This window comes from Mandrillus leucophaeus, unplaced genomic scaffold, assembly GCF_000951045.1.
Source record: "Mandrillus leucophaeus isolate KB7577 unplaced genomic scaffold, Mleu.le_1.0 Scaffold71, whole genome shotgun sequence".
Taxonomy (NCBI): domain Eukaryota; kingdom Metazoa; phylum Chordata; class Mammalia; order Primates; family Cercopithecidae; genus Mandrillus; species Mandrillus leucophaeus.
The window spans coordinates 895026-913621 of record NW_012107697.1 but is presented as its reverse complement, the minus strand read 5'-3'; the positions used below and the strand labels follow the sequence as shown (position 1 = coordinate 913621).

General features: G+C 48.9%; 1 protein-coding gene across 4 annotated transcripts in view; it reads right to left on the bottom strand.

The window, feature by feature from the left end:
• TMPRSS4 (transmembrane protease, serine 4) overlaps positions 1–18596 on the bottom strand; it is a 50236-nt gene that overhangs the window by 26448 nt on the left and 5192 nt on the right. For 3 of the 4 annotated variants that reach the window (XM_011964850.1, XM_011964852.1, XM_011964853.1), the window contains exon 2: positions 1731–1764. In XM_011964850.1, the coding sequence (XP_011820240.1) occupies positions 1731–1764 (34 nt within the window). Of the gene's footprint in view, positions 1–1720; positions 1765–18596 lie in introns of all 4 variants that reach the window. The other variant, XM_011964851.1, reaches the window with a different exon arrangement.

Here is an 18596-nt window from a genome sequence, read left to right as displayed (position 1 = left end):
CACCTTGGCCTCCCCAAGTACTAGGATTACTGGCATGAGCCACCATGCCCGGCCCCTTCTACCTTTCTTACAGGTCACATTTTATTCTGCCTTGAATGATGGCTAATCACATGTCTGGCTCTATTTCTTTCCTCAGCTCTTCAAAAGAAGAGAATGGCATCCTGCCAGAGATTGGCACCCAGTGAATGCCAGTACTAATGAATCTGTTGACAAAGGAAAGCTTAGGACACTTTGTGTTTCCCCAAAAGAGAGTTTTAACTTCAGACACAGAAGCCAGGCAGTGGGGATGTGGACTGGAATGGTATTGCCCATAAACTATGACCTGGCACAAAGTAGCTTATCAGTAATATTTGCTGATACTGTTTTTAAAGTTCCAGCAGCCAGTCTTCAGAATTGTCCTCTTTCCTGTGGCCATGACTATGATGACATTTTGTTCATGAATTCATGTATGATTTATTTATTGAGCATCTACCTCTGGAAACAAGAGATTGGTTTGTTTTCTCCAAGAGTGAGTGACCCATGGGGATCCCTGGGTTCCTGTGTCCAGGCCCAGATATTCTCGGGGAGCATCTGCTTCCCCCACTAGGAAGGAAAGAGCTTTCATACCTAGTTTAAGTTAATGAACATAGTGAGCTATGAACAGCCTCTTTGCCAGCTATTGTTCCTCCCTCCAGCCTGTCCTATCCACCGCAGCTAGACAGAGCTTCCTAAAAGCTTGCTTTCATCCTGTCACTTCTTACTCGAGGGCCTACAAGAGACTTCCACATCTGGATTATGTCTTTCAAAGCCAGTGTAATTTGGCCTCTCTCTCTGAGCCAAATGGACTTCCACTGCTAGTCTTCGCCAACCCCCAGTGCTGCATAGTTCTGCATAGGTATGTTCACTCCTCGAGCAAACTCAGCTTGTTTTCTGGTTTGAGAGTTCTCAGGCTTGTTCAGGTGGTGGAGCAGCTGGCACCCTGGTGTTCTTTGGGGACACCATGGCCTACTCTTATATTAAATTCCAAAGTATCAACTAGGCACCATTTTACTTGCTAAAGATTACTTCGTCTGTGGTCATTGTTAACTCATGACCCAGAACTGGGAAATAAATAACCTGTCAAGCAGGATTGGCCATTTTCTCACTGACCTGTTCATATTAATGTGTTCCTTGCTCATCTGTTTTGCTGATCTAGCAGGCTATCAGGAGTAGATATTAATGGTTTAAGAAAATGCAATGGAAGAAAAACACCTCCTTAAATTTGGGATCATTCTATTTTTTAACTTATTTTTCTTCCCCTGGAAATCAGGCAAGCACTGCCATTTTTCATGAAAATGCTTCTGGCCAGCTTGTTCCTTGGCAGCACAGTGGGACTGTGAACTCCACGAGACCAGGGACTTCGGCTGTCTTAATTATTGTGATAGGCCAGCGTCCAGCCCAGGGCCTGGCACATGGCAGGTACTTACAGTTTTAGTGAAAGAATAAGAGTAACCGAATGAATGAATTGGAGAATCATTGCTTTGGTGATTTTAGGTTTGTTGGTCCTGCTTCCCCAGAGACCAGGCCTCCTGCTTCTAGAATGAATCCTGGAATGTTTGCTGAGTGATGGTTAGACGGGTGGCTGGATGTCACCCATGGCATTTATCACTTTGGTGGTGGTGGTGAGGGCCAGGAAAGAGTGGCTTAGGATCTACTTGGCAGCTGAAACTCAGAGGCTAAGGTGGACAAACGAAAGCCGGACCTGAACTTACCAAGGCTGTTCAGAGGTTGATCACTGTCAGGATCCTGCAATTGAAGGAAAACAGTCAGTGAGTTGAGGTGGGAGCCTCTCCAGCTGGGGCTAGCAGCCTAGGGGAGGTTCTTGGGTCTTGTCTATATTCCCTTCTCCCTGAGTCTAAGTTAGGGGTCTCTGTGTTATCCAAATACCTGGTTCAACAGGAAACATTCAGTCATACACCTATTTGATCTGTTTCAATTAGTTTACTTATTAATTTGCTTAGCCAGTAGCAACTGATTAGCAATTGTAGAAGCAACTGGCTGCTGGTTTGTTGTGTAAATTGCTGAATTCCTTAAGACGATTCTGCTCTACTGTCTGCTTTTGTCAATGATTTGTCTATGTTTACAGATACTATATTTCTGTAAAAACTTGAATCGACATTTTACAAAAGGGAACACCCAACTCGCCAACAAGTACCAAACAATGCTTAATGCCATTACTTATCCGGCAAATGCAGATTCAAACCACAATAAAATATCTCTACATAAACACCAAATGGCTAAAATGTAAAAGACTGACAATACTGTGTTGATGACGATGTGGGAAAACAGGAGCTCTCAGACCTTGTTGGTGGGAGTGTAAATTGGTACAAATACTTTGGAAAATGGTTTGGCTGAATCCACTAATGCTAAACATACAACTGTTTTATGATTCTATGATCCAGCAATTCTGCTCCAGGAGATAGCCAAGAGAAACGAGTACAAACGTCTAGCAAAAACCCTGTGCATGAAGGTCTACAGTCGCTTCATTTATAATAGCTAAACATTGGAAAAACCCAAACGTCAGTCACTGGTAGAGTAGATAAACTGGTATTTTCATATAATAGAATATAATTCAGCAATAGACAAGAATAACCTAATTCAAAATGCAACGATATGGATGAATTCCATAGACATAATGATGAAGGGAAGAAAATAGTCACAAAAAGTACAATTCCACTTATCTAAAGTGTAAAAGGCAAGGTTAATCTATAGTGATAGAAGTCAGAATAGTGGTTACCACTGGGGAGGGGGGGCAGTTAGTTATTGGAAGGAGCACAGTGGAGTCTTCTGGAAAACTTCTGGATCTTATTCTTGACATTGGTTACAAGGGTGTTTATATGTGCAAAAATTCACTTTAGACTTGAATGCCTTACTACATATATGCTACCAACACTACGACATTTCTGAGCGTGGTCTTAGGCCACCATTGATGCATGTACACAAATACACGCAAAGGCATTTTTACTTAGTCACACCACTCCACGTGTGCACTCAGCACGCACATAGCCACACAGAGTCACGTGGAGGAGCCACTGACACAAAGGCTCACATACAAAATACATGCACACCCTTTTGGCCAGGCAAATGTTACAGGGAGGATGCTGTCTGGGTTTACGCCCTCTGAACCCTGTGGTCTATCTAGGTCTCCATCCAGGGACTTGCCTGCCCTATTGTGCTGAAGTCATGACCCGCCTTGGTGGTGGTTGGAGGAGTCGCAGGACCTTGTACATTTCCGGCTGGAGATTTTTTCTGTTCCTCTTGGGAGTGAGAGGGCCCCTTTCAATCCCTGAGTGGGTGACCCTGATTAGATATGGAGGGAGGGTCCCTGGGTGTTGCCTGCTCCACGGCTAAGCATGGTGGACACAGCAGTTGGGAGGAGCTCTTTCTTTTCCTCCCAAACGAGCCTGTAGTCTGCTGGAAGGACATGCCTGGCCTTGCCCTTGGGTGACACTAGGCCATGGGCAGCCTTGTGGTGTAGCACACAGCTTGGTTCTGCAGTCTGCAGGGGTCGAGTCAGAATACAACCCCGGCCTCCTGTTAACTGTGTGCTTTCAGGAAAGATCCTTCACCTCTCTGAACTCCAGGCTTACCCTCTGTAGAGTGGGGACAATAAAACCTGCTTCAAAAGACTACTGTGAGGATTACATGAGTTGTCAGGTGGGAAATGCTAGGCTCTCACATGGGAACTCTCTTCCCTCTGCCCTCCCATTGAAACTGCCTTTGCAAAATGATGCCTGAGATAGTGAAAGAGATCTAACTTAACCGACTCCATCTTACTTCTAACCTCCAAGCTGTCCTTGGTCATTCCTGGGCATAGGCTGAACTAACTTTGGGAGAAACTCAGCTTATAGTTTAAGCAAAGTTGGTAACAGCTCTTTCCCAAAGCAGACCTCCTTCTTGTCTGGGGACTAGATTAACATTAGCCCCGAGATTAGAAATTATGGTTTAGGAATCATACAGCTGGAGGCCACAAGACTCTGACCCTCCCCAAACTGCTTCTAAGATCAGTGCTTGAGATATTTTGCAGACCCTGCACTTGATGGATCAGCTGGCACCACCCAGATTGATAAACTGGCTTATCTGATCTCTGGCCCCCCACCCAGGAACTGACTCAGTGCAAGAAGTCAGCTCCAGCTCCATATGATTTCGTCCCTGACCAATCAACAGTCCTGGCTCACTGGCTTCCCCTTACCCACCAAGTTATTCTTAAAAACTGCTCCCTGAATGCTCGGGGAGACTGATTTGAGTAATAATAAAACTCCAGTCTCCCGCACAGCTGGCTCTGCGTGAATTACTCTTTCTCTATTGCAATTCCCCCGTCTTGAAGAATCGGTTTTGTCTAGGCAGCAGGCAAGGTGAACCCCCTAGGCAGTTACATCATCCTCTGTATTTCTGTAGCATTTGGTACAGGAGTTTATCACAGAACTTCTCTCATAGGATGGTCAGCATTTCCTTTTGTTTTTTCTTCTTTTTGGTTGCTTTTTAAAATTTAAAATTTTATTTTTAATTGGCCGCTCTTTCTCATTGCCTTTGTACTTTTGGTGTTTAGCACCAGGCTGGTACTGAACTTTGAGCTCTGCATTGTAGTTCATTCCCAGCCGTCTCTCCTCCACCATCACCAGGGCTGGATTGAGCAGACTGTTTCCAGGCTGAAGATGAGACCCAATTGGGCAACTCTGCATTGTTGTGGCTAGAGTCAAGGTAGGATAATATCAACAGTAATTCACACCCAACTGGCATGTGATGGTTTACAAAGTCCTTGCATCTAACTCTTGTCTAGTCAAGTCGATATCAATTGTCTGCTAACCAGGATGGGCAGCGTTAAAGAATTAATTATTAACTAAACAAATGCTTGTAAAGCATCTACATTGTACCAGGCACTACTCCAGGAGGATTCAGAGGCAGATTAAGAAACCACCCCAGCAAGATGGGGAATATAGTGCCCAAAAAAGACAGCCGAGAGTCTGTCCCTGAGAAGCTTGTTTCTTGGTGGAGAGGAGGGCTAGGGGAAGGGGGAGGACAGGCCATAAACAGATAAACCAGAAAAGGTCAGAGAGGGGTAGGTGCTATGCAGAGAGTAATCCAGGGTGAGAGGAGACAGTGCCTGGATGGAGAGTGAGAATGGGAGCTCTAGGGAGGGGCTCAGGATGGTTGTGGAGGATCTCGCTGGTCTCCCTAGAGGAGGTGACAAGAAGGAGCCAAGTGGCAAGGAACAAGCTTGGGGGGTTGGAGGAACTGAATAGAGATGGGCATGGCTGGAGCAAGGCAAGGGCCTAAGGAGAGAGGAGGTTGGTGGTAAAAAAAAAACGCCATATGTGTTTGGAAGATACAGGCAATAGGCCTCGCCGATGGACTGGGTGTGCTTGGGTTTAGTATTGTGGGTAAGAGGGTGCTTGCTGAGCTGTGGGAGGCTAGAGGAGCGGCTGGTGGAGCAGGGAAGTGGGCCCTTTCCTGTCGATTCATTCCCTTCCACTGAGTCTACTTGTGCATGCATGCCTGCATTCATTGAGGTAGGTAGGGCAAATTTCTTTTGTTTATTGTTAATTTGACAAATATTGACTATACACCTTTGATGGACCCGGAATTGTGCTAGAAGCTGACGCACAAAGGAAGCTTATATTCTGCATTTTCTGGGGCCTTGGATTCCTCATCACTGGACTGAACAGTGGCTAATTGTGTATGTGTGTGTGTGTGTGTGTGTGTGCATGAGAGAGAGAGAGAGAGAGAGAGACAGAGAAAGGAAGAGAGAGTCTCATTCTTTCGCCCAGGCTGGAGTGCAATGTTGTGATCTCAGCTCACTGCAACAGCCACCTCCTGGGCTCAAGTGCTCCTCCCACCTCAGCCTCCCGAGTAGCTGGGACTATGGGCATGCACCACCACGCACAGCTATTTTTTATTTTTTCGTAGGATGAGGTCTCACTGTATTGCCCAGGCTGGTCTCGAACTCCTGGACTCAAATGATCTGCCCACCTCAGCCTCCCAAAGTTTTGGGATTACAAGTGTGAGCCACCATGACTGGCCCTTAATTGTTTTCAATTGCTATTCACTGAGTAGTAGCTGTGGGAAAAAATTCTATACCTGTTTGAAACCAAAAGAGAGAAAGAAAAAATGAACTAAAGCAAAACTGTAAGCTAGAATGATAGGAACTGTGACTATCTTGTTAACTGTGGCATCCCTGATGTCTCCTACAATGTACAGTAGATAACGAGTGTTGAAAAAATATTTGTTGAATGAAAGAATTAGTGAAAATATCTCAGTTTGAGGACTCAATCTCAGGTCAGTCTTTACGAAGCTGACTGTGGTATATTCACACAATGACATATTAGGCTGCAGTCAAAACAAATGAACTATAGTGACACAAAATAATATGGATGGGGCCAGGTGTGGTGGCTCACACCTGTAATCCCAGAACTTTGGGAGGCCGAGGCGGGTAGATCATGAGGTCAGGAATTCGAGACCAGCCTGGCCAACATGGTGAAACCCTGTCTCTACTAAAAATACAAAAATTAGCCAGGCATGGTGGCAGGTGCCTGTAATCCCAGCTACTCAGAAGGCTGAGGCAGGAGAATCCCTTGAACCTGGGAGGCAGAGGTTGCAGTGAGCGAGATAGTGCCACTGCACTCTAGCCTGGGGGACAGAGTGAGACTCCATCTCAAAATAATAATAATAATAATAATAATTATAAGGATGATATTAGAATGTAATATTAAGTGAAAAAGTTAGTCCCAAAAGATTACATATAGCACAGAATCTTTTCCATAGAGAAGCAAGGGAATGATGAATATGGGGTTTGGGAAGAACTTATCTGGGCAGGGAGCTTGTAGCACAGTCCCTGGCCTATCAAATATGTACAGCCAACATTTGTTGAATTAATAAACGAAAGACTCTTGCCCTACCCACCTCAGGAGGGGGATGGATATGTGTGTGCAGGAGTGGGGACCTCATGGTTAGATGTAGGTTACTATGAAGTCCTAGCTTTTGTTGGGAATGGTGGATTTATGGAGGCTTATTACATTGTTAAAACCAACTAACTAACAAGTTACAAATGGGCCCTGCAAGGACCAATAGTGAAAAAAGTCATGAAGCAAAGATTCTAGTTCCCCCAATGCTATGCACCCAAGCCTCAAGGAAAACATACAAAAGCCATCACCTGGCTATACGGAGTGGCTTCAGGAGGTCAAACTCGTGTCCTCACCATGCTCTGCCCTTACTGTTGTGCTGCCTGAGTTTCCCCATGAGCTCTTGGCAAACATCTCTGACACAGAGTGATCAGAGATGATGGACAGATACACTTCTGGAAGAGGAGCTGCAGAAAGTCACACATACTGGGGCTGATGGGCAGAGAGGTAGGTGCATTTTAGGCCTGTGAGTGTCAACTGGGGTCCCTCAATGTCGATGACATCCCTGAGCAGGAGAGAAATAGGGACTTATGACCAGCTGCATCTCCTCTGAGCCCAGAAGCAACAATCCTGAGCTAAGGAAAGGAGAGAATGGGGCTGAGAGATGTGGGTACCAGGTAAAATTCAGAGATCCAGCCAGACCCCCTCACCATGGTGGGTCCCCGCCATGATCAGAAGATGCAAAGCTGAAACAAGGCAACTTCCTTATTTTCAGATGAGAAAACAGAGGTCAGATAGAATTGTCTTAACCTGGAGTTAATAGAGGGAAGGAGGAAGTTGAGACGTCACCAAACAACACATGTGCTTCCTTCTGCTTTGCTGGAGATGTGTTTATTTACCCGCAGCTTGAACTCAGCTTCTGGCTACAACTGTTGCAGCCCCGGCGCAGCCCGGACTAAGCCAAGGCACTGGCCTTTCCCTTTCTGTTTGGGCCACTGGCTGGGCCAGGCCTGTCTGCTCTGTTGATTCAGCCTGCCGCAGAGCCCTGACTCACGGGTCCAGCCCAGCCAGTGTCTGACCTGGGGCTCATTCGGGAATGAAGCTCCTGCTGTCTGTGGTACAGTGGAAGGGCAAGAATGCCCAGGCCATCAGGGCCCAGGTAGGGGGTGAGGTGGGGAGGTGGAAGTGGGTGGGTGTTCGATCTCTGGAAAACCTGCCATTGCCTGATCAACTCAGAGAATCTTCTTTTCCTGCTTCTCCGTTTGTCACCGGCAGCAGGAAGACATTAATCTAAGCCCCAAATATGGAGGCAGAACCATTAGTTATTGCAGTGGAGTATTATTATATAATTTACCATGTCTTTCTTTCATAAATGCTGCCCTCTATAATCCATGGAACAACCCCGAGAAATTGTCCCCATTTTACGGAAGAGGCAGCTGTTCCGGCTTCAGAGCAAGTAAGGAACAGATCTAGTCCTTCGGGCCCGGTTTCTGGACTTGGTGGACTGTTGGTTTCATTTCCTTGTGGTTTTAGGAACTCATCTGGGTAACAGTCATTAGCTGGTGCTGGGTCCTTTTGAATCACTCCTCCCTTGCAATGCAGCCTTGTTGGATATAATCAGCACGCAATCATCATGCAGAGATTGCCCCCAGCATCTCCCCAGCTCTTCCTTGGTCTGAAGGTAGAGTGACTTTGCTCAGTTCTGGGCTCTGCCATGTCATCCATGAATGGGGTCAAGATACTTCCCTCAAAGAGCGTGTCGGGAAAGGGGCCTATTGCAGGGCTTGGTTCCTGGGAGGGGCTTTATTGATATTAGCCTTTGTTCTTCCCTTTTTCCATTAAGTTCCCACTTTTCTCACCTGCCTCTTCTTCCTTTATTCCTATTCCTCACCCCTACTACTGTTTTAGATCATGGGGAACCTCCTGGTTAGGCTTAGTTCAGCTCCAAAAAGCAAATGGACATCTTAAGGTCCGCTTCCTTTCCAGCTCAGAGATGATGAACCCAGATACAAGGCAGCTCTTGTTTTTAAATGGAGTGAAGATTAAGTGGCTGCAGAGAAGCCACCAGCCTGGGGAGTATGAGTTCTCATCTTGCCTTGTCTTCTGACTTGCTGTGTGACTTTGGGCACACTCCTCAATGTCTCTGAACCTCAAGGTCCCTTTGGGTAATTGGGAACTGTCTTTCAGAGATGGAATGAAAGGGTTAATAACCTCACAATGAAACAGGCAAGTCCACCAGGCTAATAAGGAGGGGAAGAAGAGGCGGCAGCTCAAGGAGGCCAAAGGAACAGAAAGCTCGGCCAGCTCCTGTCTGCTTCCCTTGCCAAGCAGCCTGTCCCTGGAGCTTTATTTCTGTCTTCCTCTCTGCAATGCTGACTTGGCATTGCCTTGCTCTGGAAAGAAGTCAGTAAGGGCAGAGCTGGGATGACTGGAGTGTGGACAAAGAGAGAAAAGTAGGGGCACATAAAAGGGGCCTCCTGGCCCTGTTCCTGTCTACAGCAGCTTCAGTCTTCCCTGGAGTCCAAGGCCCTGGCTTCCCATGGTCTCATAGGAAAACCTAGAGCCAGAGATGCTGCTGTTGCTAGGTGATGGGATAAACAGGTCCTTTGAGGCTTGAGCAGGTGGCAGTAGGTTGCTGAGGTCAGTGACAAGCAGTGGGGAAAACCCAAGGGAGGGGGTGGGGAAAGTTCTTTGAGTAAGCCAAGAGACCCAGAGGTGCTCACCATCAGCTTACAGAGTGGGGCCTGGCCACAACGCTCCTCTGAGGGCGCCTTACTCTGCTCTCTGATCCCGGAACCTGCATCCCTCCCCCAAACCAACGGCGAACAGCTGTGTCCTCGCCACTTACAGCTGGAATAGGCAGTTTGATGCCTTTGCTGCGCTGGAAACAGGGCTCTCTCTCTTGGATGTCTCAGCCATGACAGGTAAGGGGAGAAGAGGGTCACTGAGGGCTGGAAGATCATGGGACAGGAGAGGAGGGAGTGAGTTTCTTGAGATGAGCCTGGTGGTGATGCAGCAGCCCAGGGTGCATGGGAAGTCCTCAGAGATGATTGATCATGCCTGCTTCCAAGTATCCTGGGATCTCACCTGTTACTCTGTCTCCAGGTGGGTCAACTACCAGCCCAGGCCATATGCAGCTGGGCATCTAAGCTCACGTGCAGAGATTCAGGGAGCATCCTCACAAACACTGCCTGGCGTTGAGGCATTCTTAGAGCAGCACTTTTTCCTTTGGGTCTACCCTCAGCCTTGGCTGCTACATTAGAAACCATTTTGCCTTGTTCTAAGTCACATAGGTGCTGACCTGTTGGCAACTTGAACCGAGTGCCTCAGCCCCCATCTTAGCACAAAATGGCTCCAGGACAGGGCCTGGGGCCGAAGGGAGGGGTCAGGCAGCCTGCCATTGTCCCCTGCCAGGCTGCTGTTCAGCTCCCATCATTTAAGAATCAGCTTTTGTGTTTGGGCGTAGCTCTTAGGTTTAGGTAGGGCCGGGAGGCAAGGAAGATGTAACTATCCCTATTTCACGAATGGAGAAACTGAGGCACAGCAGTTATGCTCTTTCCCCAGAGACAATGTGAAGGGCAGGAGTGAGGTATTTGTACATGCCCATTGGGCTGAATTAAACTGAAGACGGACCTGGCTCCCACTGGAGAACCCTTGCTTCTAGGCGATGCTGCTGTTTACTGCCGTACTTAGGAATCCCTCTGCGGTCTTCTCTTTGTCCTAGGGGAAGCAGCTCATTCTCTCCCACCTTTCGGAACTCGCAGCAATTCTACTTTGCTCAGCTTTCCCTCTGTTCTAGGGTGGTGGGTCCATCTGAGCCCACCTTCCCTTCCTGGAAGGGTCTGATAGGAAGGAAGGTGCTACCATCTTTGCACACCTGAGGACAATGCCTGGACAATGGCTGGAGTGGACTTGAGAGGACCTTTCAGTTCAGCCTTTCAGCCTAACAGGGACCCTCACGGGTTTGCCGTTGGGAAGGGCTGATGGATATTGAAGCTTAGAGGGGTTCTCTCAACTCTGCAATTTACCTGAACTGAGGAGCTGCCGTCCACGGAGCAGTCTGATGTTAATTTTAAAAAGTTCAAAGACAGAGTGTATACCATCTTTCAAGAATCATACTCACTTTTGCTTGACCTGAATTGTCCTTGAAACTTTAAGGGGAAGGGAAATGGCTGGGAGGGAAAAGGAACTGACTGGAACTGACTCCAGTCAGGAGTTTGAGACCAGCCTGGCCAATACAGTGAAACCCCGTCTCTACTAAAAATACAAAAAATTAGCTGGGCGTGGTGGTGGGCGCCTGTAATCCCAGCTACTCGGGAGGCTGAGGCAGGAGACTCACTTGAACCCGGGAGGTGGAGGTTGCAGTGAGCCGAGATCGTGCCACTGCACTCCAGCCTGGGCAACAGTGTGAGACTCTGTCTCAAAAAAAAAAGAAGAAGAAGAAGAGGGTCTGACTCCTCCATCTGTAGAAAAACTTTGAGCAAGTCACTCAACAGCTCCTGGACCCAGTTTCCTTCTTTGGAATGTGGGTACAATAAAAGCGACTTCACAAGATGGTAGGGAGTAGGGTTCTGTAAGGTGCACCACCTGCTCAACACCATGCACTTTTCAGCACCTTTGCAAGGCCCTGGGAGCCCCATCTGGTCCTTGCATGATTTTACAGACTTGCTCATAGTCCCCTGAATTGGTCTTTGCAGTTTGAGGGGTCTCAGCTACCTTGATCAGAAGGGGGTTGTCCCTTGATCCTGCTCCTCCTGAACTCTGAGGCAGGCACGCTGGCCTGAATCCAGCTCTACCTCTTCCCAGCCAGGTAGTCCTGGGCAAATTAATAAATTTTTCTGAGTCTCAGTTTTCTCATCTGTAAAATGGGGAGAATATGACTTACTTCACAGGGTTGTTGATGAGAATTAATGATGACACATGTGATGTGCCTGGCTTGGTGCTTGAAATATAGAGGCGTTTAGTAAGTGAAAATTAGTGCCCTCTGCCCCAGTCACCCTACAGGCATGGAGAGCAGAAGTCCACACATGCTCAAGGAGGGTCTGCACTGTGGTTCCGTACAGGGGCAGGGTTGAGGATTCTCATTTGTTCTGGAGGCCCCAGTGATAACCAGCCTTGGTGGGCTGGTGTGGCTGCTGCAGCCAATCTCCTGGCACGGGTTTCAGTGACCCTAGATCTGTTTCCTGTGGACTCTGAGCTCAGGATCCTATAAATAGTGCTTTAATAGTGCTTCAGTGTCTTCTCTGCATCTCCGACTTTGTAGTTGCATAACCTGAAGTTCCTTTACTGCTTTCCTGCCCACTCACATAACTCATCGAGTGCTTCATGAAGTTTCTCCTTGCTGAGATTTCATTTGCTAGGAGAGGCTGTGTTTTACAGTGCACAGAGCACAGGCCGTGGAATCCTGCAGCCTGGGTCTGAATCCTATTTGCTCATCGGCCTGAGGCTTTAGGCAGTTTTTGAACCACCAAGAGCCTCAATTTCATGTGTGTGTGAAAAAGAGGGAGAGAGAGAAAGAGAGATGCAGTAAATCTCTCTCCTAAGGAGCCCCAGATATGCATAGCATATAGTACATTGCCTGGTGCATGGTAAGAGTACAATAATTGTTTTTTTGTTTGTTTGTTTTGTTTTGTTTTTGAGACGGAGTCTCGCTCTGTTGCCCAGGCTGGAGTGCAGTGGCGCGGTCTCGGCTCACTGCAACCTCCACCTCCCAGGTTCAAGCGATTCTTCTGCCTCAGCCTCCCGAGTAGCTGGGATTACAGGCACCTGCCACCACGCCTAGCTAATTTTTTGTATTTTTAGTAGAGATGGGGTTTCACCATGTTGGCCAGGCTGGTCTTGAACTCCTGATCTCAGGTGATCCGCCCGCTTTGGCTTCCCAAAGTGGGATTACAGGTGTGAGCCACTGTGCCCAGCCAAGAGTACAATAATTGTTAACTGTAATAATAATAATAATACCAATAATAATAGTTTAGTCACTGAGTAAGGCACCTTTCTGGGCCCTGGAGATCTAGCAGTGAATCAGAGGTAAAGCTCTTTTGCCCATGGAGTATATTCTATTATTTTTATTAATTATTACTAACAATATTAAAATAGAACCTGGGAAGTTCATGACATAGTAGATACTCATAGTCAAAAATTATTTACTGTTAATGGGAAGGAGATTCATAGAGAGCCTGTCATGTATGTAATGGGAACTGAACAAAGAGCTACTTTTATGATTTCATGGGCCCCGGGGCTTGGCTTCAGCAGGGTATTCTGTGGACTAAGTGCATCTGGGGAGAGTGACCAGGGCAGTCAGGGGACAGGAGGGGATGTCGTGTGACCTATGTGAACTCTCTTGGAAGAGAGGGTGGGGGACGCAGTTCAGAGAAGCAGGGACCAGTGGAAGCATGAAAGCTTCAAGTGTGTGTGGCCAGCTGAGAAAGGCAAAAGACCATTCCAGGAGGAATGGGGGAAGTTACAGAAAGTCTTTTCTCCTGGCAAAGGAAAGATTGTTTTCAGCAACTGTAGCTTCTAGAAACAGATGTGTGAGCAAAAGCTGGACTGTGAAGGTTTCTGTGGCAGACAAGGGCCGGGGTCACGTAAGGGCTCTGAGCACCCCTGGGGGATTCGACCAAGCCCCCCAGCGGTGCGGCAGAGGAGCAGTGAGGCACGGCAGAAGTGGTGGGAGTGGGGGACAGTCCTTCCAAAACCTGCAGCTCTGTTTTTCCCGTATGGGGGTTCTGCATTTGATTTCAGTGGAGCAACCGGCTCTGAGGCCAAAGTACGCTTGGGGAACCCACTCGCCAGGAAGACCTCTAAGGTTTTTCCTTAGGGTCTGTGATTCTGAAGAGCTCACTCTCAGTCTGAAATTTCTCTTGTTTCCTCTCACAGATAGGATTAGCCCTAGGCCTGATCCACTTGTAATATTCTCTCTTTACATCAATTTTCTATCCTTAATGGTCTCCTGGTAATTTGGGTTTTTTCCCTGGGCAGCATTGGGTATGAAACTTGAGTTTAGTCTTCTCGAAAGTCTAAGTTAATTATAGCTACTGGTTTTCCCTTTGCCCTTGGCTGAACGACCCTTTTCAAGTCATGAACCTCTTTGGGCCTCAATATCTTTCTTTTCTTTTCCCTTCCTTCCTTCCTTCCTTCCTTCCTTCCTTCCTTCCTTCCTTCCTTCCTTAATTTCTTTTTTTCTTTCTTTCTTTTTTTTTTGACTGAGTCTTACTCTATTGCCCAGGGTGGAGTGGTATGATCTGGGCTCACTGCAACCTCTGCCTCCTGAGTTCAAGTGATTCTCGTGCCTCAGCCTCCTGAGTAGCTGGGATTACAGGCGTGAGCCACTGTGTTCGGCTAATGTTTGTATCTTTAGTAGAGACGGGGTTTCACCATGTTGACCAGGCTGGTCTTGAACTTCTGACCTCAGGTGATCCACCCACCTTGGCCTCCCAAAGTGCTGGGATTACAGGCTTGAGCCACCACACCCAGCTGAGCCTCAATTTCTTCGTCTACAGAATGAGGATTACAATGTCTCAGAGAGTTGTATCAGACTGAAGGGAGATTTTGGATGTGAAAATGCTTCTTGAAGCACAATATGGTGCCTTTGTTGCATTTGGATAGAGACATGATGCTGCCACTATAGCTATTACTCTCTTTAAGACCACCAGTGACACCTACGTGTCCCGGTAGGTTCTCCCGGCAGCCTGGCAGGACCCTCCTCTCTGGGGACTGGAGATGTGATGGTGGGTGATGTCAGGGTGGAGCTGGGATGAAGGTGAGGGGCTGACCTCGGCTCTATAGTTACCCCCTTCTTGTGGACATCAGTGAGTGAGTGAATGTCAGGTTCTGCCTGGGGTGTGGGCAAGCGGTGTCCCCTGCTCCTGTTCCATCTATGGAGTGCACAAAATTGAAGGCCTAGATTTTACATGTTCTCTGAATCTTCCATGGTATCTTTCCAGTACCTAGCACAAAGTAGATGCTCAAGGAACACATGCTGAATGAACGAATGAATGAATGAATGAATGAATGAATACAGATTTAGAGGAAGAGACTAAGACAGCAGGATATGCTGAAAGCATTGGTTGGCTCAACTGCACCAGTGGGCGAAGGCCAGCCAGACTGATATGCAGGACATTTTGTGACAGGGAATGCCACTGCCACCCCTGGACAGGTGCCCACTCCTGGACAGGGGCCATCGTGTCTCTCGCCCTCTTCCTCAGTGTTCCTTTCATCTGCTACCCTTCGAGAGTTTCTGGTTGCATGTGGATTACACGAGGAAGCTGGAGGGGGCTCTGGGGGCCACGGGCAGGGGAGGACTGTTGCGGTTTTCCGTCTCGTTTACACATGTCTCTGCTGCCGACGTGCTGGTTAGTCAGAGCGGCAGGCTGGGAGGTGGCGTTAGACGTGTCACGGGGGATTGCCACATTGGCTCTGCCCCACTTTTCCCCTTCCCTATCACCAGGGTTTCCAGGCAGGCTCAGACCTGTGCCTCCCTCACGCCCATCCGCCTCTGGGATAAAAATCCTTTAGTAACCCCTCAGATAGAATCTGGCATGTTTTCCAGTTCAACTTGGGGTGAGCCTTGTTTTCAGTGTCAGATAAATCAGACACTGGTTATAGGGGATTCCGTCTTTGATCATTTATCTGTCATCCATCAATCCACTCATTCATTCATTCACATTTACTAAGTGCCTAGTCCATGCCATGGATGACACGCCCTGTGCTAGGTTTACGGCTAAAAACAGAAAAGACACAGACCCTGTCCTCAAGAAGCTCCCATTCTGGTGGCAACAGGTTTATAAGAAAATGTGGCAGATGGATGCACTTTAGGTTTGGAGGAGTTCACTATCCTGGGGAATCCTTGCTTGGGAACCTGAAGCGTTTTATTGAGGCTGTTGTTTTCACCTGAGCAGGAAGGAAGGCTGAGGGCAGAAGAGGCACCTGGGAAGGCTGAGGCCATGCAGATTTTCAGGCCTGAGAGCATTTGTCTCCTGCTGCCCTGGGGCTGTTCTGGGGCTTTGGGAAGCTTGTTAGCAGTTCCCCAGCCTTGTTTTTGGTCTGTTTTTCTCATCTGTCCCCCTGCCCACGGCCCCCCTGAACTGGTCTCTCCTCATTTCTTTCATTCAGTTTCTCAGATCTCTTGGGCTTTGGCATGGGTCTGGGCTAGGGAGGTGTCTGCTGGGTCCTCAGCCGCACTGAGCGAAGACTGAGAGGAGGAGAGACTGAGAGGAGGAGAGGCCTGGGGGCACACAGGAGCCCTGACATCTAAACCCCTTCTCCAGGGAAGCACCCAGGCACAGAGCTTGACCCCAGGGTCAGGAGAAAGCGCCTTGGGAGATGGACAGGGCCTGGGGATGCAGCTTCCACCTCGGCAGGTGCAGCTCCCACAGCCTGGAGTGCCAGCACCTTTGCTCCAGCCGCAGCACAAGACCCTCTTGTCCCTACACTCCCATTCTTTCTTGCTGTTCACACATGCAGTTCCCTGTGTCTGGAGCTCCTTCCTGCTTTCCCTGCCTGGAGAGAGCCTGCTCATCCTTCAAAGTCCATTGCAAATCGTTTCTCTTCCAGCACAATTTCCCGACTGCCCTAGAGAGAATCTGTTGCCTTTTCAGCTCCAGGGGTACCTTGTAACCACTGCTGGTGTTATACTTGCCACACTCTGTGTTGAGCACCTGCAGGGTGAAACCTAGGTATTGTGTCCCCCAACCCCCAGCCCCATTTAGAGACTGGCCAATGACAGGGGCTGATTAAATGGTGGCTGGCTGGAGCTTCTTTGGGGGGAGTTACAGTGACACCAGGCCCCGTCACCCAGGTGGCGAGGGATCCAGGAGAGCAGGCAGAGCAAGCAGCCCCTCCTTGCCTGTCTTGCCTTTTAGGACCTTCCCACTGCCCAGCTCAGTTTACCACCTCAGAGCCTAGGATGGCACCGCCGGGGATGAGTGGGCTTCTGGATTCTGTGCCCTAGTCAGGGGTGGACTCCACAGTGCTCCCAGCACCCCACTGCCCGCAGGCTGGCTCCTGACTGCCACATTTCTGAGCCCAGCCGAGCCCAGCCAAGCCCAGCCAAGCCCCTTGAGTCTGTACCAGGCTGGCACAGAAAACAGGAGGTGGGAGGGAGGATCAGCTTCCTCCAGAGCAGCCGGAAGCATCAGGGGTTTGACCTCAGGTGTTAACACCCATGTCTGGTGGCTCAGGGTGCGTCTGGTGGCTCAGGGTGCGTTTGGGTCTCCGAAACAGTCATGAGTCAAGGCCAGGAGAGCCAGTCCCAGAGTCCCTGACTTCCCTCCAGGCCTCAGCTACGGAGTAGTTAGCATGGGACACACTTCCTTCGGGGACAGGGCTTGGGTTCTGACCTCTGCCTGGGCCTGAGTCCCTGCTTCAGCTCTCCCTAGGAATACCCAGCTTAATGGGTTCTGGGGAGAGCAGTCATTAAGACGCAGCAGCTCAAAGGACCCTGACTGTCACAGAGAGGGGCCTGTGGGGATGGAAGGAGGTAGAGAATGGAAGGGAAGGGAGGTCTGAGCCTGGGCGAGGAGATCCCATCCTCCCCTCAGGGCTGGGAGCTATGGCTGTCTACGGTTATTAAGCACAGGCTTAATGACAGGGTTATTAAGCACAGGCGGTATAATGGCTAGCTCTGGGGCTAGAAACTTCCTTGACCATACCATGGAGATTAGCCATGCTGCTGCCTTGCCTTTGGGGCCCCAGGCCTGACCTGTCCCCTCCATCAGTGTGCCCACCTGCCCTCCCCTGCTCCTGCAGCAATGCCCAGCTCCTTCCCTGGTGGCAAAGGGTCTGTGTTGGGTGTGCTACCCAGCTATCATTTCCTAGCGCAGACTTCTCTTTAGTCCTAAGTCCTTACATTTGTGCAGGGCTTCATGGTTTCCAGAACCCGCTCACATGTATTAGTCGTGTAATCTCTGCGAGTCCTGTGCGTGTGCGTGGAGGTGTTGTGGGTAATATCATTTCCATGGACAGGGGAGAAGGTGAGTCTCAAGAAGATGAATGCCTCAAGACAGCACAGCTAATCAGGGAGCTGGCCTCAGCCTTCTGATTCTGTAGTTCGTGACCTGCCCTAGAAATGATTCCCTTCTCTGTTGCTCCCCCAGGAGACACCCCAGGTCTCCTTGGTGCCTGCCATCCAGAAGCAGCTCACAGCTAGGTAGGCTCCACAGCTGCTGTCCTCTCCTGGGAGCCCCAGGGGATGCAGTGTCTCTGCACACAGGCCAAACTTTGGGGCACCTCCTTGTGCTTTGATCCTGGCTCAGAGGGAATCCCCTTCCCCTTTCTGATCAGCAGCCACAACCGCACTAGGAATTGTTCTTGCCAGAATTTTCAGAAGAGTGTTGTGGGAAGTGCTTAGGTTGGGAATAGGAGACAATCACTCGAGGGGCCCCTGCAGGTCACATCCTTCCCCCTTGGACAGTGGCTTCTCCTTTCCTCTCTTCCCTTCCCTTTCACGTTGGTGTCCGGGCAATTGCTGCCTCTTGGCCAAGGATTGGAGAAGGAAGACCCCTGGACCCAGCGATTATCTCTTCCCCTCCCTGGCCCTCAGCTGTCCTCCTTGAAAAGTGGGGTTGATTCTCTTTGCCCCAAGACAGCGAAGACGCTCCAGGTATTAAGAAGAGAAGGAGGAGAGAGGGTGAGGGCATGAAAAGAAATCAAGTAAAAGATCTCCACAAACACCCTAGATTGTTTGAAGGCATTTCTGCACTGTTTTCTTTTCTTTTCTTTTTCTTTGTTTTTTTTTTTTTT